The sequence below is a fragment of the Melitaea cinxia genome, chromosome 21 (assembly GCF_905220565.1).
Source record: "Melitaea cinxia chromosome 21, ilMelCinx1.1, whole genome shotgun sequence".
NCBI lineage: Eukaryota > Metazoa > Arthropoda > Insecta > Lepidoptera > Nymphalidae > Melitaea > Melitaea cinxia.
In genome coordinates this window covers 7,659,269-7,684,658 of record NC_059414.1, presented here as the reverse complement: position 1 = coordinate 7,684,658, position 25,390 = coordinate 7,659,269, and the positions used below count along the sequence as shown (strand labels likewise).

Here is a 25,390-nt window from a genome sequence, read left to right as displayed (position 1 = left end):
TTAGTGTTCCCTAATAATGCTGTTCTAAAACTGAACTACTTAGAATAGTACTTTACACGAAGTCTGTAAACAAGTTTTATTTTTGAAATTTACTTAACTGCTAAGTTTGAGCACCTGTGGTGTAAAAAAAGTATTGGAGGTGTGTTAGCCAACCACTTAAAAAAATAGCCTACTTCATAAGGATTCTATAACAGTACCCTATGGAAAAAATCTCATAAAACATGGACAAATGCAAACCAAATTCTCATTCCGAGTTATAAGAATCTATCAGATCTCAGACTCTCATAACCCCTTGCATTTGTCCATGTTTTATGAGGTTTTTTTCATAGGGTATCATATTATCTACTTTATGTCTTGAAATTATAGAGCTATAGCCATTAATATGTAAAAGTAGACATTTTATCACAAAATTGCAAAATTATTTGCAATTTTTTTTTTGAGTTTTTGTTTGGTAAGTAGAGCTGTCGACCCAAGTCGATCATATTGAAAATCGACCGTTCCAGCGGGGATCGAACCTGCATCTCCGACTGACCGTGTCGGTTAAGCTATGGAACGATGTACCCGTTAGATCGAAACTTTTTAACCGAATTCAGAAAAAGGAGTAGGTGACTCAATTCGACCGTATATATATATATATATATATGTTCGGGTATAACTCCATCGTTTATGAACCGATTTTGATAATTCTTGTTTCGTTGGAAAGGAGACGTTCCTAGTTTGGTACCATGATAAGGAAACCAGGATCAGATGACGGGATCCCAGAGAAATCGAGGGAAACTTTCAAAAAGCCGCATAACTTTTTACTGGGTGTACCGATTTTGATAATTTTTAATTTAACCAAAAGCCGGTGTTTATCATGTGGTCACATTTAAATTTCATCGAGATCTGATTACAACTTTTGGAGTAATGTTTGATAATGCGTATTTACTCGACAATTTTTTTGTCTACCTACGTTGTATTACTTGTGGATATAGTTGAAGGCGGTTTTTCTTCGTTTGCCTGCAAATACAATTATGATATGATTATTTTATATTCGGTTCTACGCGAATATAAAATCAGGTTCGATCCCCGCTGGAACGGTCAATTTTTGATATGATATTAAAAATTGTATAGCTAATAATATGTAAAAGTAGGCATTTCATTACAAAATTGCTTAATTATTTGCATCTGTCATTGTATTAAAACAAGTAATGACCAAACATATTAATTACGCAAAAAATCTGTATATTAAACACGTGAAGTGACACACTTTGTACCTCTTTTTACGAAAATTGCGCGGACGGAGGAGTATGAATTTTCACACACTTATAGTTTATATAGAGAAGGAATGCAGAATGCTAATTTTTTAAAATTATGCATAAAAATATATTAAATCAATAAAAAAGAAAAAAACATTACACACTACCATGTATTTGACACAGGCCAATATTATACACTTATGTTGATTGTCAAAGTCTGTAGTCATAATGAAACATTTTAAAAAGGGCTCTATTTTCATATTTTTTTGTTCTAAATTAAATTTTTAATTAAGGGGCTCCCAGACAAAATCGGCCGTTTTCATGTGCTATAAAGTATACGTTAAAGTTACGTTAAAAATATCAAATAAATATATGTTGTAACTCGGATTCAGCTTATTAATGTGACTGTAAGATAATTGTACAAAATTCTCTAAATAAAGAGAAATAATTGTTTATCTGAACCACCTTTCGCGTACAAAAATCGTATAGGCTTTCTAATTTTACTACTTACAATAGTGAATATTTTTTTTATTAATTAAGAATCCTGTACTTAATATTTCTACAGAAGGGTTTTTTATTAAGTGCAGTATTTTATTAGAAAATCGTAAAAATATAATTTTTGGTTATTTGCCGGGCGACAGGCGGCCCGCGGCAGTCGGCCAGAGGCCTTTGTACGGGGAACTTGTGTCGCTCGTCATCGCACGCTGCTCTTGCTTACGCGCAAATCTATTTACTTTTTTTAATCCAAGATAGGCATCAAAATGTAACAGGTACACAGACTTACTGTTGAATTTTGCAATTGTATTTACTTCAAATAAAAAAATAATTTAAATTATTAATTTTGAGCTGTGTAAATGTAAAGCTGCTTAGCTTGTGGTCTAAGATCCGAACCTAAAGTCGATCTTCACCGAGCCGATAATAGAATAAAATATAAATTTAGTATATCTATACAAATAAAATTGGAGCGGCTGCTTTTAATATTAAAATAACCGCTTTTTACTAAATTCATATGGATGTATACACGATACATACACAAAAATAGCATTTTGACAATTTTTGTCTGTCTGTATGTCTGTTTGTTCCGCCTAATCTCTGAAACGGCTAGACCGATTCTGACGGAACTTTCACTGGCAGATAGCCGATATAGTAAGGAATAACTTAGGCTACTTTTATTTTAGAAATTTTTTTATTTTATAACTGCGAACTGAACAACAAGTAACAACTAGTAATTAATATAATTTTATAGCCTAAATGATCGACACGACAAGAAGAAAATTAAATAATAATTATGGATGATCACAACTTGTACGCAAGCTCTTGGTCTAGAAAACGGATCAATCGCATGTCCTAAGTAGTACAAGCTAGAGCCGGTAGATGGCCGAGTTTAATAACCTTTACGTAATACTGATCAGGTGAAGTGCGGGTGGGTGGGGTGTGGCAAAGTCTAAATGCTCAAGGTCATTGAGAAGGGGGAGCCTCTTAAGGTTGAATTTCGACCACTAGTTATAAAAAATGTACAAAATGGCCTCGTCCTGTCGTAATGCAAGCTCTACACCTTTTCCCAAAATATCTTTGTAATAGGTAATTGTATTTTTTTGAAGATATTATTTTGGCTGCTACGCTGCTGCTGACGCTAAGTCGAACTTCTTCTTTTTAATTAATAGGTTTCTTGTAAACCTCCTCCTTCAAACAGCCCCAATAAAAAAGAATCCAGAGGATTTAAGTCTGGAGACCGCACATTATCGGCCCCATTCGGCCAACCTATCTGTTGGGATAGGTATCATTTTTCATTTCTTACTTGTACAGCGTAATGTGCCAGACAACCATCGTTCTGAAGCCATCGAAAGTACTTCTATCCGTATGTATCTATCTCTCCTTATTCTCTAATTTTTACCACTTTGTTTGAAAATTACCCTCGTGCTACATTTTCGTCTCCTATTTAATGACTTTGGACGGACACTTTCTGATATACAAAGACTCTTTTCTTCTACACTCCATATAACAGGGGTGGCCAACCTGCTGCCGTTCTTGCAATTGTTACAATATTCGGAACAACATTCTCATGTGAATAATTTTCGTACACTTAAAAATTTACTAACTCCCAACACCGATCACTATTAACTAACTCTGCAAGAATTATTGTCACTAATTGAATTCAACAAATTTTAAAGATTGAGAAAAGTAAAACGTGTTTATGTGAAAAGTAATACATATTTTTGTACTTTTATTTATACATTTATAATATAAAAATGAGTCGCTGAAAGTGTTGCTAAGCGCAAAACTCGAGAACGGTTGAACCGATTTCGCTAATTCTTTTTTTAAAATATTCCTTGAAGTACGAGGATGGTTCTTACGGAGAGAAAAATTCTAAAAAAAAAAAATTTTTTTCATTGTGATTTTTTAGTGACTATTATAAGAATTTTGTGACTTTTATGATTTTTAATTTTTGACATAATGTAATTGTTGACTTATTAACTTCAAAAAATAAAAAATTAAAGAATCGACTGTTAGGCGATACGAAGTTCGCCGGGTCAGCTAGTTTTCAATAAATATAATTTCTGTAAAGAATATTAATACCTTTTCGCAAATAATTTAAATAGGTACCAACACATTAAACTGTGGCTCGCTTAAAATTTCAAATTTTGAAAATGGTTCGGACTATTAAGGATCTTGGCCACCCCTGGTCAATAATATAACTTCATTCTTCAACTGAAGATGGTGGATTAAATATGGAAATACACGTTTGAAACCCAGAAGTCGCGGGTTAGACTTTTATCCTCCAAGAAAACGTGCCTGGCAAGCTATGATTTTGCGACTAGTGATTTTAATCGTTTATACATGGTAATGTATTTTTTTTTAACAAAACGAGTTATTATTTGATCTATTTTATTCATGTTAATAACGCTTTGTAGCAGTAGTCACAGCAAGTGCAGCAATGTGCTAGCGGTCTTAGGTTCGATCTCTGCTCATAGCAAATATTTGTTTAGATCATACAGATATTTGGTATGATCTGGGTGTTTGTGTAAGTTTACCGCAATAAAAGACAAAATCATATTATCACCATGATTCTTATTCACATTTTTCATATAAAAATAAGCGGGATTTGAATGAGATCCTTAAAAAACTAAAAAACGACAATTATTTGTAAGTAGAAAAATCTAGTCTTAAGGCGAATTAAAGTAACAAACATTTCTGATACAAACACTGTCCCGTCCCGAGTCATATAATAAGTATTGCTTTTCGAGGTACAGGTCCCTCGTTACGTTTTTTAATCAACGCCATTTAGACTTCTATCATTTTTAACTACATTCCTTATAGGGCTCATAATGTGGCACTTTAACACATCGTTTAAATAATTTACAGATTAATGTAAATCATGATCTAGACAATGGAATATTATATTTCTCTACATAAGATTTTGTTTTGCAATACACAACGTCCAGCTGTGCTGTGTTTCTGTATTCTATAATTGAATAGATATTTAACAATATAATTGTAGCGGATTGTAGTGAAGTTTAATTGATCTAAACCGATTCGTAATTAAAGCTCTGCATTTTATCTCCATAATCTCTGAAGTTTTAACAATTTTCATAACTTCGTTGCGTATTTCAACACTATTTGCAATTTCTCAGTGAGACCGCGACACTCCGTCTGTTACGTAGTACATTTCTCCAAACCACTCGCTATGTTCATCTAAGTACCTAAAAATAATATTAAACGTCATTAATTTTTATTCCTAATATCCATAAGAAAGTAATCTTAATTATATTTCTAAACAATTTACTTATTTAGACACCGCGTTGGCGCAACGGTAACAGCACTGGTTTGTGGCTGTTGCGGGTTCGATCCCCGCACATGACAAACATTTGTATTGGCCATACGATGTTTGCCGTGGTCTGGGTGTTTGTGCAGTCCTTGTGGGTCTCCCCACCGTGCCTCGAAGAGCACGTTAAGCCGTCGGTCCCGGTTGTTATCATGTTCACCTGATAGCGATCGTTATCATAGTAGGGAATATATCTGCCAACCCGCATTGGAGCAGTGTGATGGATTGAGCTCTGATCCTTCTCCTACATGGGGAAAGAGGCCTATGCCCAACAGTGGGATATTACAGGCTGAAGCGAATTACTTATTTATTGCTAAATCATATTTTATATACATAATAATTTTAATAATAATATATAATTTTAATAATTAATACATATTTTATACTCACTGTACAAACATATCTATATGTTTTAAAATGAGTTTCAATTTTAAGTCAGGCATTTGCGTAGTGTTTAGAAAATCTGGAAGCTTCACTGTAACAAAAATAACCTTTTATTACCTATTTTTTTTTTTTTTTTGTAATAAGAATTTCCTCAATAAATAAACACTTACCAAAAAGTCTCGCTAGATGAATTGCTCCATAAATTCTACAAGGTAAGTGTTCTGTATCTTCACGGGGGATGATTTGCCATTTTGCTACCTAGAATAATAGGCAAGTATCACAATAAGTAGGTCACAATATGTGTATTCGTTTGAGAGTAGTAGTAGTATGATTTACATGTAAAATTGTCTACTTTCTACGAGGTTTCAATAGCATTTGCCATTATCAATTCTGAAAACGGATAGGTTTCGATTTTTTTTTTGTCTATAAGAAAGTTATCATTAACAGATTGCTGCCTCCTGTGTATAGTATTTTAGTGTGTATTAGAATATTTTATGTGTACAGTACTATAGTGTAATTTAGTGTATGTATAGATTGACATGCGAAAGCTAAACTTACAAACAGTTGCTACTTAGTATACCATTAAAGGAAACCGACACCCACACACACACACAGTCAGTTTTTTTTTAAAGAGTAACTGCTTATGGCAATTCTTCTCTGTAGAATCTACATTTCGAATCGGTATGCCCTTTTTAGTATAATTAAAAAACTAAAACAAATATAATTTTAATTTGTAAAATGATGATTTAAAACTGACACGTATCGACAGAAAGTTCATCAGAATGAAGTGATGCCTATAGTTTTTAAGATGACAAGAATTATATAATAATTCTTTTATTTGTAAGTTCTTGTGAATAATATATTTATGTTAAATCTATCTATATTGTTTTATTGCTATTTATGTGTATAAATAAGTTATTTTATTTACAGTAAATTTTAGAAGTATTCAATATGAATGAGACTACAATTCCAAGACAAGAGTAAAAGAGTCGGCCCTACCCCGAACAGTCACACATCTCACTCTGTTAATATCGAAAATGTGCGAGAGACATACTCACTACCCGTTTGATAAAAAAATGCTATGGAAATTTTGGGTATGCCACTAGAAAGTGCCAAGAGTTGCTATAGATTCCATGATAAAAAAAGCTGCTCAAGGTGAACGGTTTTTTTCCCAAAGCGGTAAACTTAATGAAACGTAACGTGAAACGTATGTTGTGCCGGACCTTGTCGAGCAGCTGCGACAGCGGGTTGCGGGCGGGCGCCGGCGCAGCGGCGGGGGGCGCGCGGCGGGCCTCGCGCGCCCAGCCCTCGCTCAGCGACGAGCCGCTGCTGCCCACGCTGTGGGCGGGCGGCGGGGCGGGGCGGGCGGCGGAGCACGCGGGGCGGGCGGCAGAGCACGCGGGGCGGGCGGCAGAGCACGCGGGGCGGGCGGCAGAGCACGCGGGGCGGGCGGCGCGGGCGGCGGAGCACGCGGAGCGGGCGGCGGGCGGGTTTGTGAGGTTTGAGGGAAAATTGTTTTATGCATTTTTTTTATATACAACCAGGTCGGCAGACGCCTTTCATATGTGCCTTATAGACGCCTGCGACACCAGAAGGATCGCAAGCGCGTTGTCGACTACATGATCCCCCCGGGAAGTTAGTATAAAAATAAAATAAAATGGAAAGGTATTTAGTACTGATTGATACTTGGGTCAATATCTATTTATTTGAGGTAAGGAACGGCGGGAAATAATATCCTGCTCAAAATGTGAAGAAATGGGGAAAGTATCTCAAACTTACAGAAGATTACAGGATTTAAAACTTTTCCTGTCCATATTGTTTATTATTGAATCGCTATTTGTTTGAATCACTAGCCAGTACAAACGTGATCCAAGAAGAGCTTACTTCAGCAGGTCGATTTGAAGACGGCGTTCTAATTTATTAAGATTTAATTGATTAAGTAGAGTAACTTAGCTAAGTGAAAACGAAAAGTCGCTGTTTTTAATAAAAAATTGTAATTTGAAATCTTTTTTTATAGTAATATGGCACGGAGTCCAGACCAGCAAAATAAATCCAATTAACGTTAACTTACATAGAAAATGAGCCTCCTTTAATTGTGGTTGTGTTATATAGTAATTTTATGAGTTAAATTGATATAGTTATAATACCTTGATGAAAGTGTTTCAAACGTCCTTTGTTCACCAGTGGAAGTAGAAGGAGCCGGCTCCTCGTTTTCCGACTGAGATACAGCTGACTTGTGTGATCTAAGCCTGTAAGTGTTTACAACAAAATATATCACCAAGCTATTTATTTCAAAAAAGTTTTAAGGATTTTTAGCATATCGTCAAACACACAAAGACACTGAGGACTATCATAACTTATTTTCTTCTTTCTCTTTTACAATATAGTGAAGATAATATTGACAATTTTTTTGTTTGGTTTCGTAGTAGTGTTCAGGTTCTGTACTCAAATAGTGAATATAAATAAATTATAAGAAGTCTCAATTGTCCTTGCCATCTGTCTGTTACCGGATGTTACACTCAAGTATTACGTTTTTTTATATGTAGTAGCTGTGCCCGCGACTTCGTCCGCGTGGAATTAAAAAAAAATATATCCTTTAGTTCGCAGTTACAAAATAAATAATTCTAAAATATAAATAGCCTAAGTTAATCCTTATTACATCAGTTATTTGCCAGTGAGCCTCTTCAAAATCGGTCCAGTAGTTTCGGAGATTTGCCAGAACAAAAGACAGACAGACAGACAAAAATTATAAAAAATGTTTATTTTGGTATATGTACCAGGTATTATGTATACATATAAATTTAGTAAAAGGTGGTTATTTTAATATTACAAACAGACACTCCAATTTTATTTATTTGTAAGTATACAGTATAGATTAATCTACCCTCAAACTGGCCACTGTAGGAATTACAGTAGGCTGACCAAAACAATTTATTAGGTTATAATAAATATTACAAGTACTTAGTAATTTGGTTGTGCCGTCTTTATTTAGGCACATAGTGTATTGAATAGTATTGGAATTATTATAGTGTTAAAATTGTGTCATTACAAGACAAGGCTCGCGTTTAGCATTCAGGCTTGTCCTATTTAATACACTAGTGAGTCATGTAATAGTTGCAAACATAATGTAATGAGTGCTATGTTGTATTGTTTGTGAATAAGTTTTACATTAACAATATCACATTGAGGTCAATGATTTTTAAAGTAAAACATCTTTACAAACGCTTGACTTGGGGAGTAAGCCAGTGAATGTGTGACGAGCACTTTACGAAAAGTGTGATCGGGCGAGGCGAACGGAAGTTGAGAGGGAGATATAAGTTAGATGGAGCTAAAGAAGTGATGACCGCTTTGGTGTAATGGTGCGTGTGTCGTGTCGGCGGCGCCTAAAAACCGACGGTCGCGGGTTTGATTCCCGCTCTGAGTGGATATTTGTGTTTATACAAATATTTAATTCGGGTCCGGTTGTTAGTCCTTATGGGTCTCTCCACCGAGCCTCGGAGAGCACGTTAAGCTGTTGGTCCCGGTTGTTATCATGTACACCTGATAGCGCTCGTTACTCATAGTAGGGAATATATCCGCCAACCCGCAGTGGAGTAGCGTGCTGGACTACGCTCCAGCTTTAGCTCTGATCCTTCTTCTACATGGGGAAAGAGGCCTATGCTCAGCAGTGGGGTGTTACAGGCTGAAGCGAGCGCAAGAAGTTTTATTTCAGTCGTGTGGTCTAAAGCACACTCGTTTTTTATTTATTTATTCGTTTATAACGCACCTGCGTGCGAGTACGTGCCTCGGCGCGGGCCGCGGAGACCTCTTTCGCGCTTCTTCGTCGACTTTCTCCGCTTCCGCTTCTGCTTCTGTTTCCACTTCCACTTTTATTTCAACCTCAGCCTCTCTGTCCGTGTCCACCTCCGCCTCCGCTTCCGCCTCGTTATTTTCATGTGCAGCTTCTGGAAAATAACAATAATAAAAAATTGTATATTATATTAAGATATAGTTTTTTTTTTTTTTTAAGAGTAACTGCGGAGTTTCTTGTCGATTCTTGTTTGTAGAATCTAAATTCCGAAGCGATAAACTAGCGGTACTTTCAACCATAAATAATATTTTAATTTGAAAAACTGACGCTTCGAAAGTGATTTTGAAGTCTATTTAAATAAAGTTCTTTTTGAGTTTGATTGTGAATATACTTTACTGCACATGAAATAAATAAATTAATAAAAAAAGAAAAAAAATCCGATACAAGCAATCATAGTCAAAAATTGTACAATCCGGGCGATCTTATTGCTAACCAGCCGTGGCCCGTGACTTCGTCCGCGTGGGATTTATTCAGTCGTTACAAATAGTCCTTCATTGTGATAATTGATTTGCAAAAATTAATATCTACACTACATATATATTTGATATTTTTTTATTTTTTTTTTGTGCTTACCTATAGCTACTATTATATACTTACACCTATTTTCATTCTGATGGTGGTAAAAGACTAATAATATAATAATAAGATGATAAACTTGGCCCTCTATTTTAAAAGTGGCCATAAAATTTCGTTCTCTAATTTCTTTTGCGCCAAACGAAGTCATTTGAAATAGGCTATTGTGCCTACGTATGTTGGTTAAAAAATGTCTAGATAGTGAATGATTATTTGTCAAACGACTTTTTACTGGCGGCTCCTGAATATTGGGGAGCCTGACTTTTCCAGAAGCACAGCACAAACCATTAAGTTCATCGATCCATTTTTTGGCAGAACATTGAGAGCAGATCTTATTAATGGCTCCGATTTGGACGGAAGATTGTTGAGCATAATCAATTAGTGGATCGTATTTGAAAGCCGATCTATTATCGTGAGCTAAAACTCGATTGCGAACTCTAGCCGTTGAGGTCTATTGTCTTTCTCTCTTATTCCGAAGGCGTTCGGAACGCTCAGATCTAGCTCCCTAGCGTGAGCGAGTGATATTTCTAATGATTTGTTCTTCAAGCCGCTGAGAACGCTCGATACTCAACTCTCGCGCGCGGTTTTGAGACGTTCACAATTTTTTTTCAGCAAGCCGTTGTGAACGCTCAATACTTGACTCTCTTTCACGCGATTGCGACGCGTATTCTCTCTGATTTGAAAGACGATTTTCAGTTTCTGATAGAGACTCTCTATCACGACGTATTTTTATCGCCCTAGCCTGTAAAATATTTCTAGAAAGATGAGATCTTGATCTTTTGGGCATTTTAAAATGATAAAAAAAGCTAAATATTACATAAACTAATGCTAAGTTATTAGCTTATATGTTGAACAGAAATTAGCCTGTATATGAAGTGGTGATTAAAAAATTATAAAAAATTTAAAATATTTTAAATAAAAAATAAAAATATTCGATAATAGGAAAAAATATTCGATATTGCGCACAACCACTGCGTAGACCGCCGACCGCGCGAGTGCGCCGCGCGGCAGTTTATTTTGGGACATTGACAAGCGAGACGCGACGACGATGGACACTTGCTAGTTACTGAATTACAAAGATAGAAAAATTAAAATATGTTGCTTAAATAATGTCGTTACTAAATAACGCGATAAAAAGTAGCCTATGTTCATCGGGGATAATGTTGGCTTCTAATGGTAAAAGAATTTTTCAAATCGGTCCAGTAGTTTCGGAGCCTATTCGAAACAAACAAACAAATAAATCTGTCTTTTTTTTAAACAAACAATTTTTTCTTCTAATATTAGTATAGATTGGTATAAAAAAGCAATCTCTTTCAGACGAACACTGCTGAGCATACGCCTCTTTCCCCATGTAGGAGAAAGATGAGAGCTTAATCCAACACGATGCTGCAATGCGGCTTTGCGGATATATTTCCTACTATGAGTAACGATGGCTATCAGGTGTACATGATAAGAACCGGGATTAACAGCTTAAAGTGCTCTCCGAGAGACGGTGGGGAGACGGTGGTCACAAGGGCTAACAACCAGACCGGAAATAAATATTTGCATAAACATAAATATCCACTCCGAGCAGAATTGAACCGCGACCGTCGATGTTTAGGCGCCACCGACACGTCACACGCACTGTTACACCAGAGCAGTGTTTATCTGCACTGTGATATTAAAATTCCAGTAACAGGAATCTCATGATTGTGTAATAAAAGTTACACTTTTTAAGACTCCTATAACTCTTACAACCTTACGCAGACAAACTGACAGCAGCACCACCTACCGGGTCCAATTATGTTTTCGAACCATTTACGAACCCATTGAAATTCGCACTCGAAATTTCAATCAAATCGGTCCAACATTTTAGAAATTAGGTGACAAACACACGTACAGAAGAATTATATATATGAAGATAATTATGTTATTGATCATTTGTGAACTGTAAACTTGCCGCTATTAGTGGTATAAGAAAAATGTGTATACCGTCTCCATTCTCAGATCGCTCGGGGTCAGGCGGTAAGTGTGAATACTCCGGTAGCTTGGGGCTCCTCATCTCATCATCAGCGGCTTCATCTTGCGATACTTCCTGCGTTTCTTCCTCATCTTCGTCATCATTTGGCTCCGTCTTGATATCCGGTCTGGTGGTGGTGATTAATTTACATTTTTTTGTCACTTTTACACTCACGAAATAAGTTTTTGATTTAGCTGACTAAAATAATTAACAAAAATTACTTTGTAAAATTTTAAGTAATATTACTAGCTGACCCGCAAACGTTGTTCTGTCACATCGGTAGGGACACCTAGGTTTAAAAATAACCTTAGACCTACAAAATATGCAAAAAAATAAATAATAAAAATCGGTCCAGCCGTTTTGGAGTTCTGTGACACGTGATTTTTACATATTAGATTATAATAGTACTAAGTAATTACCTAACTGTATATTGTACCGAACTGTACTTTACAAAATTTAAAGTAAAACTAGCTTTGCCTCAGTTTCAGGCGCACAAATCCCGATCCTTAAGGAATTAAAAAAAAAGTAGAGTATGCTTATTTCGACATCTCTAGATATCAGCATACCAACTTTGATTGTGATTGATTCAGTTGTTTTTACATAATAAAACTATTTAGATAAAATACATGTTTAACGATAACTCACTCATCAATATATTGTCCACATATCTCATAGTACTGGTCGAGCTCCTGCTTGTACAGTAAATGTCCTCGCAGAATAAAATCAAAATAAACTCTTAATCCATCCGCCACTTCTCGTAGTAAGTTTAACCTGTAAATAAAAAGCAATCTTCAAATATAACTATAATAAGTTCAAATTTTTAAATTTTTTACAACCTTTTCCCAACACCATTACATTTTTTTTTACTTGTCTGAAAAAAGCAATGTTTAAAGGTAAGACAGGGCATTAAACAATATTCACTTCAGTCTAAATACAGTCCACTGCTGCAGATAGGCCTCCATTGGTTCGCGCCGAAAATGGCGTGAGCTCATGTGCATTTCAAAGCCAGCATTTGGATGGTTATCCCGCCATCGGTCGGCTTTTTAAGCTCCAAGGTGGTAGTGGGACTGTGTTATCCCTTAGTCGCCTCTTACGACATCTACTGGAAGAGAGTGGGTGGCTATATTCTTACTGCCGTAACCACACAGCAAATATTTGGATTTAATTGATATCAATAGTAACTTACTAATTGCATTTACAACCACAATCTATCAATTTTTTACTTTCCCTGAAAACTGAATTATGTATAATAATTTGAATTTTACTAATGATTCCCCTTATCTCATTCAATAATAAAGCTTTTTATGTAATTTGCAATAGATATCAAATGATTTAACAACATAAAAATTAAGCACCTCTCCCGAACCTACGTGCTTTACCGTAATAAAAATATTTTGCAAACAACTAATCTTATTTTTAATTTATTTAAATTTTTCTTAACAACAAATGTTGTAAGATTCTTGCCTTTCTATAACATACCTTAAAAATTACCTATAAATAGACGGACTTACAAAGGCCGTAAACAATATATAACATATTGTTGCCGTTTGTTTGAACTCTTAGTTAAAGACTTGGGAAGTTGCGAGTCATTCCCACAACAAGTATCTACGATAACTTATTGGGAAGACTCAGTGTAACTTATATTGTAAACAGATTTCATGAATAAAGATATTATTATTATTATTATTATCTTACTGAATGTCACTCTGCCCGCCCAATACATACTAGATACATATTTATTATTATTAATATTATTATATCTTAATTGTACGGCATATTTTGTGTTAATATGTTAAATATGTATTAACAAACATGTGTCAAACGACGAACACATTTTTCGGAAATAATTGCATTCAGCCTGTAACATCCTACTGCTAGGCCTTTTTCTCTGTATTGGAGGAGGATTGGAACTTAATCCACCACGCTGCTCCACTGCGGGTTGGCGGATATATTGCAAACTATGAGTAAGTATCGCTATCAGGTATTGATGATAACATCCGGGACCGACGGCTTAACGTGCTCTCCGAGGCACGGTTGGGAGACCCACGAGGACAGACATCTAAACCGGAAAGGAATATTTGAACTACAAATATCCTTCCCGAGCGAAAATGGAACCCGCAAACCGCCAGTGTGTTAGACTACACGTACCACTACACCAGAGCGGTTGTTATACATCGAAATCAAGACTACGTTTATGTAGCATTATTTACTATAGATTTTTTTTTTACAATTAAAGTAAAAAAGTCCTAGTGGGTCTCCCCACCGTGCCTCGTAGAGCACGTTAAACCGTCGGTCCTGGTTGTTATCGTGTACACCTGATAGCGATCGTTACTCATAGTAGGGAATATATCCGCCAACCCGCATTGGAGCAGCGTAGTGGATTAAGCTCTGATCCTTCTCCTACATGGGGAAAGAGGCCTATGCCCAGTAGTGGGATATTACAGGCTGAAACGAAAAAAGTAACTTAATATGCAAATACTTTTTTTAACAAAGTCAAATTTAAATATATTTTTTTATTATTAACGGGGAACGTGAAATTACGTGAAAAATTACGAGTATACCTTCAGAACCCTCTATTTGAAGGAACGCAGTTAGGAGTCGAACACTGTGTATATATTCAAGAGATTTAAATTATAGACAAACTAGTCATCTCTTAGGTAATATTGTAGGCATATTCGTTTCAAAGTAGGCTATATTTTTATATAACAATTTGATAATAGCTTAATAGTGCTCTATATTCAGCGCAGGTATACTAAGTGAACGGGTAAATGTGGCGTTGTATCGAGAACGTTGCGAATCGATGCGCGATACGAATTCAAAATTTGTTTCAACGTAATGTGACAACAATATCACTAAATCATTAACTTTATTTATGTTATTCCTTATGTGGAAGATACTTAACAATAAAGTCTAGACGGCCTAAGAGACGTGCTAAATCCAGGCAGATATTGCAAAATTTTGAATAAAAAGTTTTGAACACAACAATATCATTCATTAAGAAGACTAAATAATCTACATAATATAATGGTCTGCTAGACCGTGGAAATCGACATTATCTTAAAATATTTATAAAAATTTCGTGTATGTGGGCGATAAACTCTGAAACTAATGAACGAATTTTTATCAAATTTTGTAAGCATCTGTTTTTGGTCCAGCTTGGGAGATAGGGTAGTTTTTATCTCAATCGGACCCGGTAGGTGGCGCTGCTATCGGTATGTGAGCAATCAAATATGGTAGACAATGTCTGCCGGGTCCGTAAGTAACCTATTAATTAATTATTATTGTGCGATTAATATCAGCAGAGAGCCGAGTATGATTCAAGTATTAACAATGGAACTACGAAAGGGAGTGATGTATCTTCACAGTGGAATGACACAGAGAGGTAAGTATGGTGTAAAGCATGGGGGAGGTACGGTTCAGGTATAATTCAGGTACGGGTCAGGTATGGTACAGGTAAGGGTCAGGTACGGGTCAGGTACGGGTCAGGTATGGGTCAGGTACGGGTGAGGTACGGGTGAGGTACGGGTGAGGTACGGGTGAGATACGGGTGAGGTACGGCTGAGGTACGGGTGAGGTACGGGTGAGGTACGGGTGAGGTACGGGTGAGGTACGGGTGAGGTACGGGTGAGGTACGGGTGAGGTACGGGTGAGGTACGGGTGAGGTACGGGTGAGGTACGGGTGAGGTACGGGTGAGGTACGGGTGAGGTACGGGTGAGGTACGGGTGAGGTACGGCTGAGGTACGGGTGAAGTACAGGTGAGGTACGGGTGGAGTACGATGCAGTCAAAAATATGTTTTACAAATGTTTCCAGTAACAACCACTCTGGTGTAGTGGCGCGTGTGCCGTGTAGACAGCCTAAATACTGGCGACTGGCTGGCGGGTTCCGGGCACCAGCGCGCAGTACGGGTGCAGTAGGGTACGGTAAGGCACGGTAGGGTGCGGTAGGGCGCGGTACCTGCAGGAGACGTCGAGCATGTCGGGGCGCTGCGGCGGGACGCGGCGCGCGCGCGGCTGTTTCCAGGCACCGGCGCGCAGTAAGGGTGCAGTAGGGTACGGTAGGGCGCGGTACCTGCAGGAGACGCCGAGCATGTCGTGGCGATGAGGCGGGTCGTGGCGCACGCGCGGCTGTTTCCAGGCACCGGCGCGCAGTACGGGTGCAGTAGGGTACTGTAGGGCGCGGTACCTGCAGGAGACGCCGAGCATGTCGTGGCGATGAGGCGGGTCGTGGCGCACGCGCGGCTGTTTCCAGGCACCGGCGCGCAGTACGGGTGCAGTAGGGTACTGTAGGGCGCGGTACCTGCAGGAGACGCCGAGCATGTCGTGGCGATGAGGCGGGTCGTGGCGCGCGCGCGGCGGGTTCCAGGCGCCGGCGCGCAGTACGGGTGCAGTAGGGTACGGTAAGGTGCGGTAGGGCGCGGTAGGGCACGGTAGGGTGCGGTAGGGCGCGGTACCTGCAGGAGACGTCGAGCATGTCGGGGCGGTGCGGCGGGTCGTGGCGCGCGCGCGGCGGGTTCCAGGCGCCGGCGCGCAGTACGGGTGCAGTAGGGTACGGTAAGGTGCGGTAGGGCGCGGTAGGGCACGGTAGGGTGCGGTAGGGCGCGGTACCTGCAGGAGACGTCGAGCATGTCGGGGCGGTGCGGCGGGTCGTGGCGCGCGCGCGGCGGGTTCCAGGCGCCGGCGCGCGCGAACCACTTCACGAAGGACTCTAAGATCTGCGCCGCGCTCGGCACGGCCGGCAGCCTTGACAGCCGCCCACGCTTCACCACCAGGTGGTAGTCGAACGTCAGCCGATCCCTGCAAAACCAACATTCTTTATTCACGATCACGATTCAGCCTGTAACTACAATGCTCCACTGCGGGTCGGTGGATAGGTTTCCTACTATGAATGACGATTGCTAACGCTATTAGATATTTATGGTAACAACAATTCGACTAGCCCGTTGGCGCAGTATGCCGTGGCCCCGCTTTCTGCTTGCACAGGTCGTGGATTAGATATACACCTATGTGTGGTGTCTATGTATGGGGTGTATATAATATATAAATTCAATGTATATTTATATTTTAAAAAATTATTTAGCAACAACAGTCGGCTGTTACCTATAAAACAAGCATTAAGTTGCTTATCGTATGAATAAATGACCACGTGTGTATAAAAAGACAAGTTTTTTATTATTACTTATTTAGTAAAAAAAGGAGTTTGGTGCATTTTATTTTGAGCAAAAATGTGGTTATGTTAGCAGCTCCCCTTCCTTATATAATCATTTCTGCAGTTGGACAAGTTCGATCACACAAGTACTTACATTAAGACAGGGTATATAAATTTTTTTCAAGCTCATGGTTGCTGTACAGCTATATATAAAACTAGCTGTACCCGCCACCTCGTCCGCATGGCATTTAACAAAATAATTATTGTTAAATCACAGTTAAAACTTACTCCTTACGGAATAAACGTTACTCCTTATTACATCAGCTATCTGCCAGTGAAAGTCCCGTCAAAATCGGTCCAACCGTTTTCGAGGTTAGCCGGAACAAAAAAACAAAGAGACAGACAGTCAGACAAAAATGATAAAAATGTTATTTTGGTATATGTACCGTATATAATGAATTTAGTTAAAAGCGGTTAGTTTAATGTTACAAACAGACACTCCAATTTTACTTATTTGTATAAACTTTTTCGAGCTCATGGTGGCTCTACAACTATATTTAAAATGACTAGCTGTGCCCGCGGCTTCGCCCGCGTTGAAATCAGTGTGTCACGAAGTTTTCCCAGCAAACTTCCAGTAAAGTTCACATCAAAATCGGCTTAGCCGTTCCGTAAACCTTCTTCTTGTAGCCCTCTCCATTGGTGAAACCGCGTGATAATCCGTTCGGTTGATTTTGAAAGAATCAATCACATACATTTTTGGGGACTTATTTTATAATACACCTACTGTTGCCCGCGACTACGTCCGCGTGAAGCGCGCGTCGCGTCGAACAAAATGGTTCGTTGAATTCGTCAGAATTGTGGTATGAAATAATGTAGTAATAATATAGTATTTGAGTGTAAATATGTTTAAAATATACTGCATGCAATTTAGTTTTTAATATGATTCTATGTAAATTATGCCACGGAAGAGCGTGATGACAGGGGTAAATGAAAAGTATTCTAGTAACGTAAAGGTTAGATATTATAAAAAAATATTTTTTTGTACTTCTTATGATCAATATAAATGTTTCTTGAACACATAGCGCGGTTATTTTAGTTTTTAACCGAGCCTGCTGTATATGATTCATACAAACTATAAACCCCAATTAAACCCCCTTTGCGGTGGAATGTCGCAAAATCCGTTCTTAGCGGACGTCTTCTAACTATAATCTACCTCCCTGCCAAATTTCATCTTTGTCCATCCTGGATGGATGGACGGACCATCCAACAATTTTTGGGTCCTCGTGATGAGTGAGTCAGTGACCTTTGTCTTTTATATATATAGATTACGATGCATTATTTGGACACCTTCTCACCATCTATAGAGCATACATTTTAAATTTCTCGTCTCTTAATTCAAAAACATAGGACTTCCATACAAACTTCCAACCCCCGTTTTATCCCCTCAAGGGGTCGAGTTTCATAAAATTCGTTCTTAGCGGATGTCTACGTCCTATAAGGAGCCTACCTGCCAAATTTCAAGTTTGCAGGTGTTATAGTTTCGGAGATTTCGTGATGAGTGAGTGACCTTTCGCTTTTATATATATAGAATATAGATATAGATAAACTAATAAAAGGCAGGCGTTTTCATCATGCTTCCAGAGCATGTAAATCCGTTGGTTCTGATTTTTATTAAAAATTGATGATAACAATAGCAACTCATGGTAGAAAAATTATTATCTATCAACCAGCCAAGAAACATAGTAGAGCAGCATAGTAGGTAAAGCTGTAACCGTTTCTGATATAGGGAAGAGGACTTAACCCAGCAGTGGGGCTTACAGGTGGCAGTGGGAATTTACAGGCTGATTTAGTTCAGTTCAAACTACAAACATAATATAAAAACTACAATAATATAAAAACTACAAATTGAAAGGATGAATCATGGATCAATTGATATTTGACAGTTTTTCTTGGTAAAACAATTGAATCATTTGCAATGAATTTTATTATGAAAGTACGAGCCCCGATGCAAATGCGTTCGTCTAGTGTGAAATTTTTTATAACTTCATTATTTTTGTATATCTATATAAAATATTAAGCTGTTCTACTATCGCATGTCGCGTTACTTATGCCGTTTTTTAATTATGAACCATTAAACTATTTTAGCTTTTTAAATTTATACATATCTTGATTTAAATTCGAAGAAGTTATAAGCAAAATAGTTCGTCTATTTGTTAATCGATGCAAAAGAGTTCGTCTATCGATGATTATTCCTTCTTTGTACAATTATGTTGCATAATTTAAATTTGTAAAAGTAATTCAGTGTCATTTGTCTAGTGAGACAGTATAAATTCTGAAAATCAGTTCAGTTTTTTTCATTAGTTTTCAAATAACAATGGGTCGCAGCAAACCCGTGTGTGAAGAGCTTCGAAAGCGAATAGTTTGTGACAAGGGTAGACGAATACTTTTGCGTTATGTTTTTTAGAATATTTAAAAAAAAATTATGTTATGTAAAGTCATGGAAGAATTTCATTTTTTTTTTATGTCACTAGGTCGGCAAACAAGCGTACGGCTCACCTGATGGTAAGCGATTACCGTAGCTTATAGACGCCTGCAATACCGGAATCATTGCAAGCGCGTTGCCGACCCAATCCCCAATGGCTCAGGCCAGGAGCTCTGGTCACCTTACTCACCAACAGGAACACAATACTGCTTGAAAACAGTATTATTTTGCTGTGGTCTTCTGTAAGGTCGAGGTACTACCCCAGTCGGGCTACTCCATATCTTAAGCAGGAAATTCCTGCTGTGCCCTACTTCAGTTATTTTAAAATAAACTTTAAAAAGTTTCTCAAATTGTGGTTTACTTTAATTAAACATTTTTAATTATTTTACCAATATTTACTTTCTATATTTGACGCTTTGCACTTCTTTCCATACTAGACGAACTATTTTGTTACGATTTATGAACAACACAATTTTTAGAATACACATAAAATTGAGAATAGCATTATAATTAGAATGTGGTTTGTATGAAACAATTCTTACTAAAAAAAGTTTACAGGTACTAAAAAATCTAACAATTATCTTATTTAATATATAAAATTCTCGTGTCGCGGTGTTTGTAGTTAAACTCCCCAGGAATGGCTTGACCGATTTTCATGAAATTTTGTGTGCATATTGGGTAGATCTGAGAATCGAACATCTATTTTTCATACCCCTAAGTTATAAGGGGTGGGGAGAGGATTAAGGGGCTTTATAACACATATGGCAAAACGACGTTTGCGGGGTCAGCTAGTTTTGATATAAAATCGCTAAGTCCTACTTTTTATTTTTAAATGCAGATTCATAAACTTATCAATTATATTACATGACACATAAAAAAGTTCTGATATAACGATACAAACCTCTAGTAAAATGTAACATTAATTTATTATTTTTCTAGAGCGACCTAGAAAGTTGATTATAGTTCGTCACAAGATGGCGCTAGTTTCGCGTTTATTTTTTAAAACTACATGTTTTAAAGGATTTTTATTATAATTATTACCTAAAATAAGTTAATAATAAATATTTAGTTTTCATTTCGGTTTTAGACTACAAATTAAGAGTAAGCTATTATTTTTTATTCAATAATAAAAAAAAAAAATTACATCATTCCTAAATCACGCTATTGAAGTTTTCTAGTGGCCTAACTATATAAACAAGATCACAACCTAAACAACTGTGTCTATTGAAAGGAGAGACGGTTAGCACTCCCCTTGACAAGGATGGAACACATAAAACTGGTGAAGGCACAACTTTACCACATTTTTTTTGTTTTATGGTTAAAATTTTATATCAATAGTTAAAACTACATATATTGTAAAATATTGAAATAAACTTGTCATCACATAATATTATGTGAAAATTATGTATTAAAAAAAATATTAAGGACAATAATATTTTTTTAATTACCTAAGTGCAGATGGTAGTACTATACTGGCTCGACCTGTATGTGAGTTAGGGGGAGAATTAGGCTGAGGGCTAGAACCCGAACCTGATGAAGAATCTGTATCTCCAGTTTCACCTTCTGTAATAATACAAAAATATATTTTTTACTTGCTAATATTGCAGAGTATTCAATGCTACATCTGCTGCATATATAATGCTGCTATATTATATTATTAGACATTTGCTGCTATTTCATCCCTTTTTATTTAATTTTTTTTTATACCGATCCTTTCTAAGGATGCAGCTTATAATGATAAAATGGAAAACATCGACGGAAAATACTTTCAACAAAATTATTTCTATTTTGTTGGGTATCCTATAAGCATTGCCTTATTTCTTATTATAATTATAAAAAAGACATTTTAATATTTATGTTTTCAAAACTAGTTATGTTTATTACCATCTGGTTGAGTGCTAGTAGAAGATCCATCATCACTGAAGCCATGTCTTTGTCTCTTGGCAGGTCCTGAACCTGAATTAGTGCTGTTTCCCTTTTTACGTTCTCTTCTGTATAAGTATGCTCCTCTACAATACGAAAAATTCAAATTTTAATCCATACTAATATAAAAAACGTATATGATTTAAATATTTAATTACAATTGCAATTGTGATTTCTCTGCAAGATCCCTTTGCAGCTGTCGATTTTCTTCAGTGTCTTTCAAGACAAAGTCCTCACTGACACATCGGTCCCAAGAAGAGTTCCATCCTTGAAAGTGTATGAGGTATTCTACCGTACGTCGTCCACGCTTGTCCTTGTTTTCAATTACTTCTAAGACCTTAAAAAATGTTTTGTGATTAATAAGAAATTGAAGTTATATCTTAAATTGAAAGTTGTTTACTATTGAGAAATAAAAAGGATATATATTTAAACGAAATATATAAAGAAAAAAACCTTTATAGATGTATTTAGTGTTTATTTGATTTGACAAACAGAAACAAACCTTGGAGTCATACAGTACTTTAGCTTTTGTAGGATCAGGTTCATAACATAACACTCGTTCTCCCTCACTAAATTTGTATCGGACGCCTCTTGTTGAGACCATTACTGGGTTTTAATTCTTTGAATACGGTAATAGAGATTCCAATTAGCACAACATGTATCACAGAACCGGCAACATGACTTTGAACCCGAAAACACAGTTAACGAACTAACAATTCATAACGAGACACACCCGTTTGTTAAATGATTGGTGATAAAATAAATGAATGAGCGTTTACAGAACTTAATATACTATATTATTATTAGTAACATATTTTGTGTTGATGTTTACTTTATAGATAAAATTCACAACGAATTGGTTTATAAAGTAGGTATACAATCCGCGTAAACAAATCGGTTGAACCTTGGGTAATACAGATAATATTATAATAACGTTTAGAAAGTCTTTTAATAATATATTATTAGGGTGAAATGGGAATCAAAATTTTAGCATATTTTTTTTTGTTTACTATATAATATCTTTATTAATTTAATGATATAGATTATTGTAAGGACAATCTAACTTTAAATAAAGCAAATGATTTGGCGCCAAGTTTAAATGATGTAGCGTAATTATTATGGTTTTTAATGAACCCGAAATAAACTTTGTTTAGTTTTTGATAATATATTAAGTATTAAAGTATATTAAATTGGGTAAGCAGAGCAAAGGTGTTTGCATGAATAGAGTTGCGCAAACGCCTGGTTGTCCTAGTCCGAAGTCGTGGGAATTAGATAAATATCAAGGTTGCGAATATGCGATGTCAACCAACTTTGGATGAACTTACAACGATATACTTATTTAAGTACTTTTTAAATAACTTGAATAAATTTTGCTACAAATCGTATAGTAGGTACATACTTTTTATTATAAATATATACAATATTATATAATTATCTAAGTATATTATTTCAATTGTGTTAGATTATTACTGCGTGAAAAGTGTTAGGTTCGACAACTGGTATATCTTATTGTTGAAGTAAAACTACTTTACGCAAACTTGACTTGGGGACTAAGCTGGTGAATGCGTGACGAGAGGGATACGAAAAGTGTGATCGGGCGAGGCAAACGGAGCAAGAGAGAGAGGTAAAAGCACACATTTTCTCTCTCTCTTTCTCTCATAGCCAGTTACGTTTCGTATATCTAAGACACAGTGAAGACCTATTGTGTGCAGGCCGCTAAAGAAGTTCCACTTCAGTCGTGTGGTCTAGAGCACACTCGTTTTTAGGTACCTACGTTAAACAAATTTAACCTTCTACCGCGTCTTTTTTATTTTATTTTATAAATTGCTTACGTTTCATAGCACTTATATGTTTTCAAACGTCTTATATAGTGTTATAATAGAGCAATTTAAATAATTAAAATTATTATGACCTTAATGAGTTCATTTTTTTTTTTTATTTCACTAGGTCGGCAAACAAGCGTACGGCTCACCTGATGGTAAGCGATTACCGTAGCTTATAGACGCCTACAACACCAGAAGCATCGCAAGCGCGTTGCCGACCCAATCCCCAATCCCCCCAGGAGATTGTGAACAGTTTTTTTTTCTTATACTTTCATTAAACATCGACATTAGTTACTCAATGTCATACTCAATTGTCAAATGAAATGAAAATAGAGGAATAAAATAAAATATAATAATATTGGTAGTGGCAAGAAATAATTTATTTAACTTATCCTAATGAGACGCAACAGATCTAATAACATCACTAGAAGTCCAGTTATTCCGATTAAACTACTTTCATTAGTTTTTGGCATTTGCTTAGTGGTAGTATGGGGAGGAGTATGCGAACGCTGGGGCGTTGATTTTGGCAATTGGTGCAGCGTGTACCACGGGAGTGGCGGAGTAGGTCAGGGGGCCGGTTTGGAGCTTAGCTACGGGGGCGGCGTAGGCGACTGGAGCGGTTTTGTAAGCCAAAGGTTCCTTGTGTACAACTGCATTGAAACCGTTGTGGGGATCAGCGGTGTAATCGACGGTGCGTTTGGTGCCATCGGGGTCAACGACAGAGTAGGAGCCTTGGACGACGTCACCATCACGAGTTTCATGCTGGGATTTGGAGTCACCGGTGAGACCGTCTTGTACGTCATAGGCGAAGCTGTATTGAGGGTGAGCGTCGTATTCTTCAACGGCAACTTTAGCTACGGGAGCGACTGCGGCGTATTTGGCCACTGGGGCTGTATAAGCCACAGGAGCGGCGTGGTAAACTGGAGCAGCAGCGTGGTATGCTGGAGCACCGGCGTAGGCCACAGTGGCTGCTGGAAGTAAACCAGCGCTGGCAGTTGCCAAAAAGCAGGCTAAAACGACGAACTGAAAATTATAAATTATAATTACTTTTGTTTTCTGTTTGGTTAACTCTGTTATGGATATACATATTGTGTATTAAAGTACCTTGAATGCCATTGTGCTGGTTTGAGGTGAGGATGTGGAATGATAGGTAATGGGGAGTCAATAGAGCTTTTATACCGATTGCGGTGGCTCACCCTTTCACTCGTTGGACTCGCTAAACGTCACGCGACCATGATGCCAAGCCCGGCGGCGTTTGACAGACTCCTGTGTAAAGTAGCCCCAAAATTAATTCTATTATAATGAAATATGCAACCATCTTACAGATAACAGATATTTTTGATTAAGCAGGTCTTTTTACCGAAATGAATTGTGTGTCTTAATATATAAGTTTACTTACAGAACATAATTAAAATGAGGGCAATTGTCAACAAGTAATACGTTCTCTTGTAGTTTAAAGTTCAAAAACAAGTATCTGCCATTACTAATTGATGATCAATTACGATAAAAAGTTTATTATTTTATTTATTAACCAACATCAAAAAGGAGGAGGTTCTCAATTCGACTGTATGTTCTTTTATACGTTTATTACGCGATTATTCCCCCAATTATGAATGACTTTTGATTTTTTTTACCATAGGCCATAAGACTAGCTATTATGTGATATTAATAGAAATAAATCAATGAAAAATAAATTAATAGCTAAACGCTTTAGCTTGAGAACCGAATAATAAGTTTTAGCCTAAAGCTTTTTATTCGGTGCAGGATTTTATAGATAGAGATTAAAATTTAGAGACGCTGTATTTCATGCAAGATATACAACCCATTTTATTTTTTTATTATTGATAAATAACAGTTTTTTTTTTGAAAAAATAACCTACACCATCATCAGATCAAATGTGATTTTATTTTGTAAACGGTCACAGGCTATGCTCACAGCACTGCTTTGTGGCTGTTGCGCTCGCGGTTGCGGCTTCGATCCCCCACACATTTGTATTGGCCATACAGATGTTTGCCGTTGTCTGGATGTTTGTGCAGTCCTTGTGAGTCTCCATACTGTGCCTCGAAGAGCACATTAAGCCGTCGGTCCCGGATGTTATCATGTACAACTGATATATCCCGATCGTTACTCATAGTAGGGAAAATATC

At 37.1% G+C, this 25,390-nt stretch overlaps 2 protein-coding genes and 1 non-coding gene across 3 annotated transcripts; 1 reads left to right on the top strand and 2 right to left on the bottom strand.

The window, feature by feature from the left end:
* Window positions 1-4,287: 4,287 nt before the first annotated feature.
* On the bottom strand, window positions 4,288-22,199 carry LOC123664279 (protein male-specific lethal-3). Its single transcript, XM_045598870.1, has 13 exons — window positions 21,922-22,199; window positions 21,578-21,756; window positions 21,381-21,505; window positions 20,945-21,059; window positions 16,474-16,662; window positions 12,513-12,638; window positions 11,840-11,994; window positions 9,212-9,389; window positions 7,593-7,694; window positions 6,669-6,783; window positions 5,616-5,703; window positions 5,452-5,536; window positions 4,288-4,939 (listed from the first exon to the last, which is right to left on the bottom strand). Exons 1-13 carry the CDS (start codon window positions 22,021-22,023, stop codon window positions 4,867-4,869), a joined length of 1,632 nt encoding a protein of 543 aa, XP_045454826.1. The 5' UTR covers window positions 22,024-22,199; the 3' UTR covers window positions 4,288-4,866.
* Window positions 20,714-20,804, top strand: LOC123664332. Its single transcript, XR_006744817.1, has one exon. It is a non-coding gene; the product is annotated as a U6atac minor spliceosomal RNA (small nuclear RNA).
* Window positions 21,964-24,385, bottom strand: LOC123664158 (larval cuticle protein A2B-like). Its single transcript, XM_045598760.1, has 3 exons — window positions 24,347-24,385; window positions 23,694-24,265; window positions 21,964-21,974 (listed from the first exon to the last, which is right to left on the bottom strand). The coding sequence occupies exons 1-2, from the start codon at window positions 24,356-24,358 to the stop codon at window positions 23,720-23,722; spliced, it is 558 nt and encodes a 185-aa protein (XP_045454716.1). The 5' UTR covers window positions 24,359-24,385; the 3' UTR covers window positions 21,964-21,974; window positions 23,694-23,719.
* Window positions 24,386-25,390: the final 1,005 nt, after the last annotated feature.

What these genes read in the sequence shown, in the direction of transcription:
- LOC123664279 (XM_045598870.1), bottom strand. Translation starts at nt 22,023, where the DNA reads ATGGTCTCAACAAGAGGCGTCCGATACAAATTTAGTGAGGGAGAACGA. An exon ending in TGTCGCAGCTGCTCGACAAG is followed by an intron (nt 5,704 to 6,668) that starts GTCCGGCACAAC and finishes CTATTATTCTAG; the next exon opens with GTAGCAAAATGGCAAATCAT. An exon ending in TCATCTAGCGAGACTTTTTG is followed by an intron (nt 5,537 to 5,615) that starts GTAAGTGTTTAT and finishes TTTTTGTTACAG; the next exon opens with TGAAGCTTCCAGATTTTCTA.